We start from the raw sequence: 14,567 nt of genomic DNA, 5'->3' as shown, positions 1-14,567 counted from the left end.
TTTGGGATTTGCTAGACTTTTGCCTGACAAACGATAAAACAAGCCAGATTGAAGTGGTTGGTGCTTTATTTTTGTACTTTCTTGTTATTGGTAAAAAATAAATAAATAAATAAATAAATAAACACAACGACAAAACAACGTGACAACAAAAACACAATAAAACATTACGATAAAAACACAGAGCAAAACAACAAAACCCCAAAACAAATATAACAATAAAACAACATGACGACAAAAACAACACAACATCAAATGATCAAAGAATCCTGAAAAAAATTGTACATAACAGTTTTCAACATTGATAATAATAATACTAAACGTTTCTTGATCATCAAATCATCATATTTCCCTGTATTTTTAATTTTAAGCCTTGGTGAGCAGAACCGTTAAAAATAAATAAATAAAATAAATAATATATATGCATACATATATATATATATAGCTGCCTTAAATTTAAGACAATCAACATTTCAACTTAATTTACATTACACTGACTTAAAAAGATGAGTTGAATCATGTATAACTTATATAAGTTTAAAATTGTTTAACTTTTTTTGATGAGTTAAAGCAATGTAAAACATATGTTGCCATAACTTAATGATCATATAATTTTTTACAGTGAAGAGACTTATTTTAAAAACATTAAAAATCGTAGTGTTTGTACAATTTGTACGGATTATAGTTGATAAACCCATAAAACAGAAATTGCTGGTTGTCAAAATATTAAAATAACTACTAACAATTAATAACTTTAAATCATTTGTTTAGTGGCTTCTAGTAGCACCTGGCTGTCACCAGGTCTGTTAATGGATGATGTTAATGCAGATAGACGTTCAATTATTACACGTGTCACACGCACAGACACATTAGTGTTGACTTTAAGAAAAGCTTCAGCATCAGCTCCTCCTTCAGAGCTCATATCCTTCCTCAGAGAGAGAGAGAGAGAGAGAGAGAGAGAGAGAGAGAGAGAGAGAGAGAGAGAGAGAGAGAGAGAGGGGAGAGAGGGAGAGAGAGAGAGAGAGAGAGAGAGAGAGAGAGAGAGAGAGAGAGAGAGAGAGAGAGAGAGAGAGAGAGAGAGAGAGAGAGAGAGAGAGGAAGTGAGTGGCCCAACGGCTCTGGGTGGGTCTGACATCTGACCCGACAACGAGCCGCTCGCTCCTGCTGTACAGCACTCGACGGGACTACAGCTGGACTACAGGCTCGCAGATGAAACTAGGGTTTAATAGTGACACGTTTCTGTTTTCCTCAGATCCAAACTAGCACTATACTATGGGAGCTTGTTTACGCCACAGAATAAAAAAATAAATAAAAAGTTTGTTATAAAATGTTATAAAGTCAGAATTGCATGATAAAGTTGCAATTGTGTGTTATAAAGTCAGAATTGCGTGTTATAAAGTCAGAATTGCATGATATAGTCGCAATTGTGTGTTATAAAGTCAGAATTGCGCAATTGTGTGTTATGAAGTCAGAATTGCATGATATAAAGTCACAATTGTGTGTTATAAAGTCAGAATTGTGTGATATAAAGTCACAATTATATGTTATAAAGTCAGAATTGCATGATATAAAGTCGCAATTGTGTGTTATAAAATCAGAATTGTGTGATATAAAGTCGCAATTGTGTGTTATAAAATCAGAATTGCATGATATAAAGTCGCAATTGTGTGTTATAAAATCAGAATTGTGTGATATAAAGTCACAATTATATGTTATAAAGTCAGAATTGCATGATATAAAGTCGCAATTGTGTGTTATAAAATCAGAATTGCATGATATAAAGTCGCAATTGTGTTATAAAGTCAGAATTGCATGATATAGTCGCAATTGTGTGTTATAAAGTCAGAATTGCGCAATTGTGTGTTATGAAGTCAGAATTGCATGATATAAAGTCACAATTGTGTGTTATAAAGTCAGAATTGTGTGATATAAAGTCACAATTATATGTTATAAAGTCAGAATTGCATGATATAAAGTCGCAATTGTGTGTTATAAAGTCAGAATTGTGTGATATAAAGTCACAATTATATGTTATAAAGTCAGAATTGCATGATATAAAGTCGCAATTGTGTGTTATAAAATCAGAATTGTGTGATATAAAGTCACAATTATATGTTATAAAGTCAGAATTGCATGATATAAAGTCGCAATTGTGTGTTATAAAATCAGAATTGCATGATATAAAGTCGCAATTGTGTGTTATAAAATCAGAATTGCATGATATAAAGTCGCAATTGTGTTATAAAGTCAGAATTGCATGATATAGTCACAATTGTGTTATAAAATCAGAAGAATTGCACAATATAAAGTCGCACTCGCAATTGTGTTATAAAGTCAGAATTGCATGATATAGTCACAATTGTGTTATAAAATCAGAAGAATTGCACAATATAAAGTCGCACTCGCAATTGTGTTATAAAGTCAGAATTGCATGATATAGTCGCAATTGTGTTATAAAGTCAGAATTGCATGATATAGTCACAATTGTGTTATAAAAATCAGAAGAATTGCACAATATAAAGTCACACTCGCAATTGTGTTATAAAGTCAGAACTGCACAATATAAAGTCACACTCGCAATTGTGTTATAAAGTCAGAATTGCATGATATAGTCACAATTGTGTTATAAAATCAGAAGAATTGCACAATATAAAGTCGCACTCGCAATTGTGTTATAAAGTCAGAATTGCACAATATAAAGTCACACTCGCAATTGTGTTATAAAGTCAAAATTGCATGACATAGTCGCAATTGTGTGTTATAGTCAGAATTGCGCAATTGTGTGTTATAAAGTCAGAATTGCATGATATAAAGTCACAATTGTGTTATAAAGTCAGAATTGTGTGATATAAAGTCACAATTATGTTATAAAGTCAGAATTGCATGATATAAAGTCACAATTGTGTGTTATAAAGTCAGAATTGTGTGATATAAAGTCGCAATTGTGTGTTATAAAATCAGAAGAATTGCATGATATAAAGTCGCAATTGTGTGTTATAAAATCAGAATTGCATGATATAAAGTCGCAATTGTGTGTTATAAAATCAGAATTGCATGATATAAAGTCGCAATTGTGTTATAAAGTCAGAATTGCATGATATAGTCACAATTGTGTTATAAAATCAGAAGAATTGCACAATATAAAGTCGCACTCGCAATTGTGTTATAAAGTCAGAATTGCATGATATAAAGTCGCAACTGTGTGTTATAAAGTCAGAATTGCATGATATAAAGTCGCAACTGTGTGTTATAAAGTCAGAATTGCTTGATATAAAGTCGCAACTTTGTGTTATAAAGTCAGAATTGCACGATATAAAGTAGCAATTGTGTGTTATAAAGTCAGAATTGCATGATATAAAGTCGCAATTGTGTTATAAAGTCAGAATTGCGTGATATAAAGTCGCAATTGTGTTATAAAGTCAGAATTGCGTGATATAAAGTGGCAATTGTGTTATAAAGTCAGAATTGCGTGATATAAAGTCGCAATTGTGTTATAAAGTCAGAATTGCGTGATATAAAGTCGCAATTGTGAGAAATAAACTTGCAATTCTGATGTTGTGAGTATATCTCGCAATTTTGACTTTATATCACGCAATTTGGAGTTATAAAGTCAGAATTGCATGATATAGTTGCAATTGTGTGTTATAAAGTCAGAATTGTGCAATTGTGTGTTATAAAGTCTGAATTGCATGATACAAAGTCGCAATTGTGTGTTATGAAGTCAGAATTGCATGATATAAAGTCGCAACTGTGTGTTATAAAGTCAGAATTGCACGATATAAAGTCGCAATTGTGTGTTATAAAGTCAGAATTGCATGATATAAAGTCGCAATTGTGTTATAAAGTCAGAATTGCGTGATATAAAGTCGCAATTGTGTTATAAAGTCAGAATTGCATGATATAAAGTGGCGATTGTGTTATAAAGTCAGAATTGCGTGATATAAAGTCGCAATTGTGTTATAAAGTCAGAATTGCGTGATATAAAGTCGCAATTGTGAGAAATAAACTTGCAATTCTGATGTTGTGAGTATATCTCGCAATTTTGACTTTATATCACGCAATTTGGAGTTATAAAGTCAGAATTGCATGATATAGTTGCAATTGTGTGTTATAAAGTCAGAATTGTGCAATTGTGTGTTATAAAGTGAGAATTGCATGATACAAAGTCGCAATTGTGTGTTATAAAGTCAGAATTGCATGATATAGAGTCGCAATTGTGTGTTATAAAGTCAGAATTGCGCAATTATGTGTTATAAAGTCAGAATTTCGCAATTGTGTGTTATAAAGTCAGAATTGCATGATATAAAGTCGCAATTATGTGTTATAAGTAAGAATTGCATGATATAAAGTCGCAATTGTGTGTTATAAAGTCAGAATTGCGCAATTATGTGTTATAAAGTCAAAATTTCGCAATTGTGTGATTATAAAGTCAGAATTGCGCAATTGTGTGTTATAAAGTCAGAATTGCGCAATTGTGTGTTATAAAGTCAGAAAAAAATGTGTAATTATCTTTTAAATTGTTTTATACCATGGTCTGGTTGAATACTCGATTCTGATTGGCTGCAGGGTGTCCGTTAAAAAGTGATAATGTACACCTAGGAAAGGCGTCCCGTCAATTTGCCTGATGACCGTTCTAAATGATTGCGCTGGCTCAAACTCACTGATCAGCTGCTGCGGTCGGGTCGCTGTGGCCACGTTGCTTGGCAACGCCTGTATACGGGAGATATTAAATAGTGCGCTCGACTTAATAAATAAAAACCCTCACGATTTTTACTCTAAAACACATTAAAGTATTATTAATTGATTCAATATTTCTTTCTTTCGTAAGGGACCATGGTATAAGCGGGTTAATGCCCTTCGAGGTGTCCATTGTCAGGTATTAATGGACTCCGCTGCGCGTCGGACGGTTCACGCCTCGCCGTCGTCCATTAATACCTGATAATGGACACCTCGTCGGGCATTAACCCTTACTTATTCTGTGGCGGAAACAACCTTGCACACTAGACTGATATCCGGACACTGGAACAGATGTTTTCACATCGTGCTGTTCATCAGCTTTTCTTCTCGTCAGTTTGAGTGCTGATGACATTAAAGCTGATGACAGAATACACTGCATGCATATAAAATTTGGAATAATTCTATAAATTCCAATGTGGTCCTCGTACCATCGCAAAGCATTTTCACAAGAGGTTCCCAACTAAGTTGAGTAGGAAACGCAGGCCGTGTTCTCTACACACTGGCCTCAGCTGACCACTGCTCTGAGAAATACCTTGTCTAGTTTGGACTCCAGCTCACAGACGTCTCCCTCCACCTCCTCGATCGTCGCCCTGTTGAGGACACAACAAAACTTCAGTCACAGAAGAAATGACACAGGACAGGCTGAATTGTCTCCAAATTGTGTAATTTATTGTTTTCCTTTCCTGTTTATCAGTGTGCAGCTGCTTTGAATAGGTACAGAAGCACAGCAGCCCATGACTAACACTATTAAGTGCCTTCAGGACCACACTAAAAGCTACAATAGTGTAAAATATGATCCCTAGGCATATTAGCGTGAAAACAGAATGGCCACCAGCAAAAGGAAACACTCAGATTCTGTTGATTAGCCAATAAATGAATGCAATATGTACTTCAATGAACACACAGCTCTAGTTTGATCTTAAACAGCTTCTTCTGGTTCCTGTCTGCAACTGAAACTCTGCCTAGCTTTGTTTTCAATCTCTTTTCTAACCAGCTCTTCACTGTTTAAATAGCTGGATACAACCTCATTATTATCATATATCTGATATTATCTATTAAATTAATCTGACATTGCTTGCTTTCTTATTTAAACTGCTATAACTAGCACACAGTGTCGTTAGCATTATGCTAGCCTGTTAGCTTGTCGTCTGTGTTTACCGTTGAGCTGGATGTATATGATATCGGATATCAATATTTTTCAAGGTTTAGATCAAAGTTAGATACAAGTTACACTACACTGAACTGGCTTGAGCTGCTTTACAGCAGAATTTGTGTAATATTTCATGAAGTTTAGTTTACATAATATGTTTTCCTTTCCTGTTTATTAGCGTGCAGCTGCTTTGAATAAAGCGCTATATTGTATAAAGTTGGCTTGGCATCATTTTGTCACGACCGCAGCAGAACTGTGAGAAGACATGATGTGTGCGGTTTCACTCCTGTTTTTCTGTCCACATTTCCATGTGACCTCATTGCCGAGATGTTTCAGTCAATCTAAATTCCTGAATAAGCACGAGGAAGACATGCCTTAGAGAAAAACATCTCTGAAATGTAATGTATAGTCCGGGTCCTGGATGCTGATCGTCAGCAGACCGTCAACAATTTGCGTCCTTAACATGTATATTTTTTAGAGAAATCACAAATTACAAAATACCTCTCATAACTGATTACCAAATAAGACTGGCTCCCAATAAGAGGAACAGAGGCACATGTTCATGAGTGCGGTTTGATGAACTTCCACAACCACTTTCAGATCATGATTGTCAAATCTCAATCTCTAAAAATGGCACTTCAAGACTAGGTGTGACGTCAATGAAGAGTTACGCAAGACCCCATGGCGATCGTTTCATAAACTCTTTTTTGTTATAATGGTTGAAACTCTCTTCACATCCTGATAGCAATCAATAATAGAAGTGGTCTAAATATTAAAACATGTACATATATCATATGTGGAGGTCTCAGGAACAGTAAATGTTCTTCCATTAATTGCATTCGGGCCGATATCCTTCCTGCCGGTCAACATGTGTATCATCAGCGCGTTTCTTGAGGCTATGCAGAGTTGTAGACAGACGTCAGTCACAGAGCAGCACAAACAATCAGACCCAGAACAACGTGTTTACGCAGCGTTCACGCCATGTGTAACTGTGATTACAGGGTTTCTGCAGGTTTCAGTAAGTCAAATTTAAGACCTTTTTAAGACATTTTAAGACCATAAAGATTGAAATTTAAGACCTACACGATGCATTATCCAAGTTAGATAGATAGTTACCTCGGGATCATTAGAGTATCTATCTATCTATCTTTCTATCTCTCTAGGATTACCTGACTAAATGAAATTTAAGACCTAGGATGAAAATCTGGCCGTTTTTTAAGACTTTTTAAGGCCTTAAATTTAAAGTTAAGAATTTTAGACTTTTTAAGACTTTTTAAGACCCCGCGGAAACCCTGGATTATGACATGGCAACCCGTGGCGCTCTAGCCGGAGCTGTCCACGCCCCCAGACTCGGATTTATGCGTTTCAATGGCAACGCTATCAATGCCGAAATAAATCTGCAGCAGTCAGGTGGCACAAGTAAGAGCTCAGTTTATGTTCATTTGTATTGTAATGTTATGTGCTTTGAGACATGAGGTAGTATAACGCCGTCTCTCGTGTCGTGCCGCTTTGCTCTGTGTGTTCATGTGTTTTGGAGGAGGCGTGGCTTTGGAGACGCTCTGAAGGGAGGGTGGGATCTCAGGCTTTCAAAGCTAGCTCGCTATTGCTAGCCTCTAAGAAATTGCCTACCCTACCTTTAAAAATTGTATCCATTCCTTACACTATATGATCATATAGCTTCAAATGCACGATATAACTGTAACATTATCAGTTATCAGACATTTTATATATATATTTTTTTTATATTTATCTTTATCGGACGATATTGGATATTTAATTGTGCATTTCTCCTATTTTCAAAGTTTAATTAAGGGAGCTTATGTGAATGATTTCTGAATGATCATGTGACACTGAAGACTGGAGAAATGATGCAAAACTTAGCTTTGCATTACAGCAATACAATAAATTTACATAGAAAACAGTTCTTTTAAATCACAATAATATTTCACAATATTACTGTTTTACTGTATATGTTACGCCTAAATTCCCTTTTAGCATTTAAAATGATTTAATCAAATTTTTTAATTTATTTTTTCAATTGATTTAGATAAAACAAAATAATTTAATTATCAGCCATAAGTCATAACATGAAAATTATCGGCTTATCAAAACCAGCCAATATTAGTGAATCCCTAATATTATTCAAAATACTATTTAAATTATTTTTAATTATATACATTTAATTATATTTAAATAAATTTATAACTATGTACTAGTTATGCCATTATATTTTAGCAATGTTTTGAAACCTAAATGGGTACAAATTAATTTTCACCCTGATTTTGGGTTAATTCAGGATAATTGGGACATTTTTCCCAGTCAATTTGGCTTAAAATGCTTGGAAATGTTGGTAATTTTGGCAAATAATACATAATGTAAGTTGGTTATTTCTGGACGCACACATGATGGGACATAAAATCTTCGATTAAATGCGAACGTATGAACAGTTTTCTAAGTTGGAAACCTTAGAACAAAACCCACACAATATTATTTTAATATTTTACACACAAGGCTCCAGAACTTCACCTCTGTTCTTTATAATCCCACACACACGACCTAAACTAAACCCCTAAGACACCATGACTTGTGTATGCAATCTATTTTAACCAGTTGTCTTCCTGTAACTCTGCTGTTGGCTGTCTGTGTTATCTTGTAATGATAAAGAGCTCTTGGTTATAGTTCAGCCGTAGAGTAACAATTCTGAAGCACATCTTCCTGACAGAACGTCTGCTCCTTATTTTCGTCCTAGAGATTTTCTCAAAACAACTGTGGCTGGAGCAGCCTGTTGGGTAAGTGCTGACACGGGGGAAGTGGGCTGCTGCTAATGAAATCTAGGCCATTGCCTCATAGACTGAAACCTGGAGCCGATCCAGAGACTGTGTGAGTAACGAGAGGGGGAAGGTGCGGCAGAAACGGTCCCATTCAATCACACATCAAACATCTGGCTCCATCATCATTAACTACCTGCCCAGATGTTATCCCATCGCCCAACAAATGCCACGACACCAAATAAAACGTCCAAAAAAAGAAAAAGTAACTTCTTAAGAATCTTAAATGAGTCCCAAACCGAACTGAAGAAACTGATCCTGCTATACTTTAAAAAACATTTCCACGACAAGGGATGCAAACAGAAATTACAAGTGAAAAAATGGGAAGAAAACAATTGATTTCAATCATAATCTGATCCCTAGTCCCCTTTTTATTGGTTTTGATTTCGATTATTTGGCTAGAAACCAATAATATGGGTGGTTTTAGGTATAGGCTATAAGATATATATAATATATTTTTTTAATTAGTAGACCTTGCAAGGCGAAGCATCACTGTTCATTTCCTTCCTTCTGTACAAATTTTGCCTTCTAAAAATCCTTCCACCCACATTTTTTTTAACGAAAATGTACGTCTAGTTCATAAATATCATTGTGTTTTAGGGGAGTCACGATATTTTACAACTTGCCTTGTCATATAAAGAACAAATTATCTGATATATTGTGTTTTAATTGGTTTTGCCTCATAGTGAGAGTCAATAATAAGACAAATCTTTTCCTAAAACAACATACTTTTATCATATTTTTAAATAAGTAGTTATACATATTAGTCTTTCATTACATCAGTTATAATGTCGTGAAATGAAATGTAAATCGTAAAACTCGTTTAAAAAATGGTTTTCCTGCATTGTTTTGACAATTTAGCATAGCATTTTAACAAAAAAAATTAAAAAGTTACAGTATATCACAGAGCAAAAAATCTCAGTGGCCCTAAAACAAGCTTCATTTATTTTGTGAAAAGTAAAGTTTCTTTTGATTTTTCCAGTTCGTGATGGATATCATGGGATTGTTTGTTGTCTGGATATCCTCATCAGTGATGTGCAACCACATTAATAAAAGAACCAACATCAAAGACCAAGAGCCAGTGTAGAGGACTAAACAACCCAGAGCAGGAAACCACATCAGACCTCTCTACATTCATCATAAAACGCACGGCTATTCCGAAAGCGTGGATGAGGGAGTGTTTATCCAGCTGGACTCAATGGAGGAATCAAGGCCACCTTCAGAGATGTTTAGAATGGAAACGCTGTCTTTCAACCAAGAGGTAATGAAGGATCTCAAGACGAGTCTTTAGTTGGCTCAACGCCAGTCTCTGGGAAACATGGGAAAGCTCTAAAAATGGGAAATCGTTAGAAATCCCTCACTGGGACGGAGCTGTAAGAGTCGAGCGGCTGTAAGGCTGTATATATCTCACGCTGTGACGCTCGGGCCGGCCCCTCTGTTGTGGAACTCTTCCTGCAATTGTTGGGAAACAATCTGGGATGAAACAGAGGGGGAGGGGAGTTCCCAATGAGGTAAACCTCAGATTGTTTTTAGAAAACCAATAACGCCACGTAATGAGATTACATGGAGGGAATTTTGTCGGCAAACCCTTGCCAACTCTTTACAGAAATTAAGATAAAGAAAGAAAATGGTCATTCACAACACGAACAACACTATAGAGACATCGACAAATAACATGTCCAAGATAAAGAGGGAAATGTTGAGGGAAATGTTGGTTTTGATAAACGGTGTTGGGTGAAAACCTCGTACGTCCGAAACTGCTACTTTTCAGGAAATAGGAGAAAAATAATATTACATATAATTATTATATATATCATTATATTATATTTATCAATATCAATATATATAGTTGTACCAAATGAAGTTTTACAACCTAAACCAACATTGTCTTTTCACAAAAAGGCCAAATGATGTAATATTTTAAGAGATTTATTGACCTAAGCTGTCACACAGTCATGAAGGTCTACCTATTTGTCTTCTCTATTTTCATGATCGTTTAACAAGACTGCTTCAATGCTCATTAACCTTTTTTCCAAATAAATAATAATAAATGTTATTTATGATTAGTTTTACCACCCTGCCATTTTAACTCCATTTTAACTAGTGTTTGTTTGCAGCTCCTACAGTTTTATGAGTTCACTGTTTTATAGAGTTGCTTACTGATTCAAGAGTCTCTATATCTGCAGATTAGAGTATCATACAGTAGTTTCCCCGCATTATCCACCAAGTAAAACTGCAAATCTGCTTAGAAAACCAATAGCACACATTTGTTGCCTTTACAAACACCGCTAACTATAGTTGTGTTGCCTTGAGATCGCTAAAACAAACATCTGAGCCAATCCATGTGTCTTTAAATCTGTTCTTTAAGCAATCGAAGCCACATCTAGCCTAGCTTACAATTAAAGATATGCATTTGCTTCACAATTTCAGTGGTTTATCGCGGCGCTAAACACGCGGCTTATTCGGTTTGAGATGAAGAGAGAAGTTGCAATGCTGAAGTGAAATGCATTTGCTAAAAACAAAACAACACCTCGCCTATAAATGTGCAAGTGTACTGTGAGAAATAATGACTCATGTCCTGCAAGATAACCTTCGGATCATGAATAGGTGAAGATAGAGCTATATTATCACTTGTAAACCATGAAAATGATGCAGTCAGTGTTATAATAATTCATAACTTTGGGGATTTTCTCCTGTATGATCACAGTCCTTAATAGAGAAACCATTTCAGTCAGAGATTCACATTGGCGAGCATGTAAACATCAGTGGTTGATCTTCGCGTAAGAATAAGGATCATTCACAGCAACTTAAAACTTCCAGCTTAAACTGTGCCAGACATTAAAATGTCCAACGTTTTCCATGTTTTTCCTCACGAACATCTGCTCCTTGTTTCTGAGAGGATGTTGTTATGAGAGAGGAGGAGGGGATGAAGAGACAGAGAGCAGAAGTAATCCTTCAACGCTTACAGAGAGACTAGATATCAGGACTTATGGTTTCGTAATTAGCTTTAGTCATTTAGCCGAGTTCTCCTGAAACAGGTTTAGTGTTTCTGGAGGCTAAAATTACATACTGTCTTATGTCTTTCCAAAGTATGTTCACATGGCTCTTTTCCATTCAATGACAGTGAATAAAGACTGTCAAGGCCGTCAAGTGACGAAAAACAACAAAAAAGCACAATAAAAGCATTAAAAGTTGCCGATATAACTTGTGTACTATATTTCAAGTCTTCTGAAACGCCGTATCATACTTTTGTGATGGTACACTAGTTATATGGACTGTTTCTTATGTGCTTTTTGTCGTTTTTAGACCTTGACAGCTCCAGTCCCCATCCGCTTTTAGTAGATGGGGGAAAAAAGACATTAAACATTCTGCTAAACTTATCTTTTTGTTTCCCACAAAAGAAAAAAAAAAAAACAGGTTTTGAGCAACTTGAAAGTGAATAAATTATTGTTAACATTTATTCATTTTCATTCATCATATGCATTTTTTATTTGGTTGAACTGTCTCTTTAAATGTCTTGCTCAAAGTGCAAAGGCTGATAAGTCGTGAATTTCGTTGCATTTTATGTAAATATGTGAATTTGTGTTAATGTTTAAGTTGTCTGTCCACTCAAATAACATACAAGACCAAATCTGAGACACCCAAGACATGTTTGATCAAATCAGCCATTGACAGCATAAAATATCACCAATCTAAATCAATACGTTTAACGTTAACTTACTCTTTAAGTGTATGTTTACGTTGTATTTTATAGATTAAATCTAAAGTTCACCAAGTAACAAATACTTTCCAAAAAAAAAAAAACACACACACACACACACACACACACACAAAAACAATCATGAATATTAAATGAGTATACATTTAAAGGTCTTTCTCACCTGAATCTAGGTGAGTCCTTGAGACATTCCTCAAAATCCACAGTGATCTTCATGTTGATTTGATGAGGTTAATAAACAGATTAAGAGCTAGCAGGCTAACATTAGCTCCTGTAAAACCAATAACAGCTCAAACTTCTGCTCAAATCACTCAAGAATCCCCAAATGTCCTCCACATATGAGCGATTACGTCTGATATGCTCGTGTCAGTTGGACTTGAAGCGCTAGAAATGATTTTTAATAGGTGTAGTTCCTCCAGAATTAGCGAGTGGACTGCGCTGATGAGTGTAAATGAAGAGCAAAGACAGGCAGTGTCTTAAAACACAAGTGCGCTGCCTATCTAGACTGTATTTGTGCCTACGTTTCGTCCTGAAGAAAAGAAACGGAATAATTGAGTAGAATGACGAGTCATATGTAACGGTCGATTACATAACAGGCGGGGCTTAGTTTTAAGCCAATCAGAAAACGCTTTACCTGTCAATCAACATGAGCTCTGACATTGGATTGGGTTTCATTGTAGAGAGGGCGTGTCGTTATTGGAAAAACGGCTCAAATCGTTCACAGCATATTTAATTATAACAAATAATAATTACTAATATCATATTATCCACGTTTCGCGGTGCAAATAACATTTTCTTAGTATACTTTTTAAACAATTCAGCGTTTAGCGATCAACGATGTCACGTGATAGCTGTTACTTTGCTCAGCGCTGTTCGGGATAAACCAATCACAGTCGTTTGAGATAGTGGATAAGATTTTTCTTTAAAGATTGTGGGGTGGATTTTAATCTATATTTATGTCAGGTATCAATCCTTGAATGTAGTATACTTGCATAATTATGCTTTTTAGTGCACATATGTGTTCAGTAAGACCAAAAACAGTCTTGAGATGCGAATGCGGCTCAATGGCAGATTGGGTTGTTTGAGCCGTCGAGCGCCATCTGGAGGAGGACAACGTTCAGTCTCAGAAAAGGTAAGTAAATAACATTTACCCATTTGAGACACAGCCAGAAAACAGTCCAGCGAATCCAATCCTCACTTCCCCTCCTTCCAAGTCCTCTCTGACACACACACTCCACCACATAATACACTATTTCGTTGCAGCATCAAAGATTATGCTTCAGATTATCTCGATATCATATAGGCCTTTGCTTGTGAAATTCGCTAATAAAAACACTGACTTTGGTTTCGGGAAACTATCAAAGCTCTCCAGGATCCACGTTTGAGGAAAAGGTTCACACCCACTATTACTCAAAGTGAAAGACAAACATGTCGTGCTGATCTTTAAAATAATTGATGGGCATCGGTCACGCAAATGCTTTATTTGTAGTTTTTATATGTAGCCTATTGTTTTAAAACTTTCCCTTCTTCCCAGTTATTTTTACTGTATGGATCAAGTCTGTCTTCGTTGCTTGCATGTATTTATGTATTGTGAAATACTGCCATCTAATGGTCTATTTCTGACATTTACATTTAGTTTGAGCCGAGTCGTGCACAAGTGGAAACTCTTAAACTTACGAGCTCTTTTTCCGAGAAAACTGAATATATTTGAATACCCTTTCAAAAATCACAATGGTCACTATTTTCTGCCGAAAGAGTTACTTTAATTATTGTTACTACTGTAAAGTCAATATTATGTGGTGGGCTCTGTCAGTGTAAAGATCCATTCACACCAGGAAAGATCTAATATAACGATAACCATTTTAACGTGCGTACAAACAGAAGATAACGTGCTGATTATTGTTAAGTACGCACTGCATTTAAAGGGATAGTTCACCCAAAAAAATGAAAATTGTCATATTTACTCACCCTTAAGTTGTTCCAAACCTGCATGAGTTTCTTTCTTCTGTTGAACACAAAGGAGATATTTTGAAGAATGTTGGTAATCAAACAGTTGACGGGTATCCACTAACTTCCATAGTAGGAAAAATTCAATGGAAGTCAATGGGGTCTGTCTGGTTACTGACATTCATCAAAA

General features: G+C 35.5%; 1 protein-coding gene across 4 annotated transcripts in view; it reads right to left on the bottom strand.

Moving 5' to 3' along the window:
- The window catches only part of LOC308702380 (arf-GAP with coiled-coil, ANK repeat and PH domain-containing protein 2), a 42,713-nt gene extending 29,752 nt beyond the window's left edge, over positions 1–12,961 (bottom strand). For all 4 annotated transcript variants that reach the window (XM_081385190.1, XM_081385189.1, XM_081385191.1 and 1 more), the window contains exons 1-2: positions 12,594–12,961; positions 5,267–5,324 (exon numbers count right to left, since the gene is read on the bottom strand). In XM_081385190.1, coding sequence (XP_081241316.1) covers positions 5,267–5,324; positions 12,594–12,646 — 111 coding nt within the window. In that variant the 5' untranslated portion in view covers positions 12,647–12,961. The remainder of the gene's footprint in view (positions 1–5,266; positions 5,325–12,593) is intronic.
- Positions 12,962–14,567: the final 1,606 nt, after the last annotated feature.

This window comes from Scardinius erythrophthalmus, assembly GCF_964197995.2.
Source record: "Scardinius erythrophthalmus genome assembly, chromosome: 14".
NCBI classification, from domain to species: Eukaryota; Metazoa; Chordata; class Actinopteri; order Cypriniformes; family Leuciscidae; genus Scardinius; species Scardinius erythrophthalmus.
The sequence above is the reverse complement of the archived record's forward strand: the minus strand, read 5'-3'. Positions and strand labels throughout refer to the sequence as shown.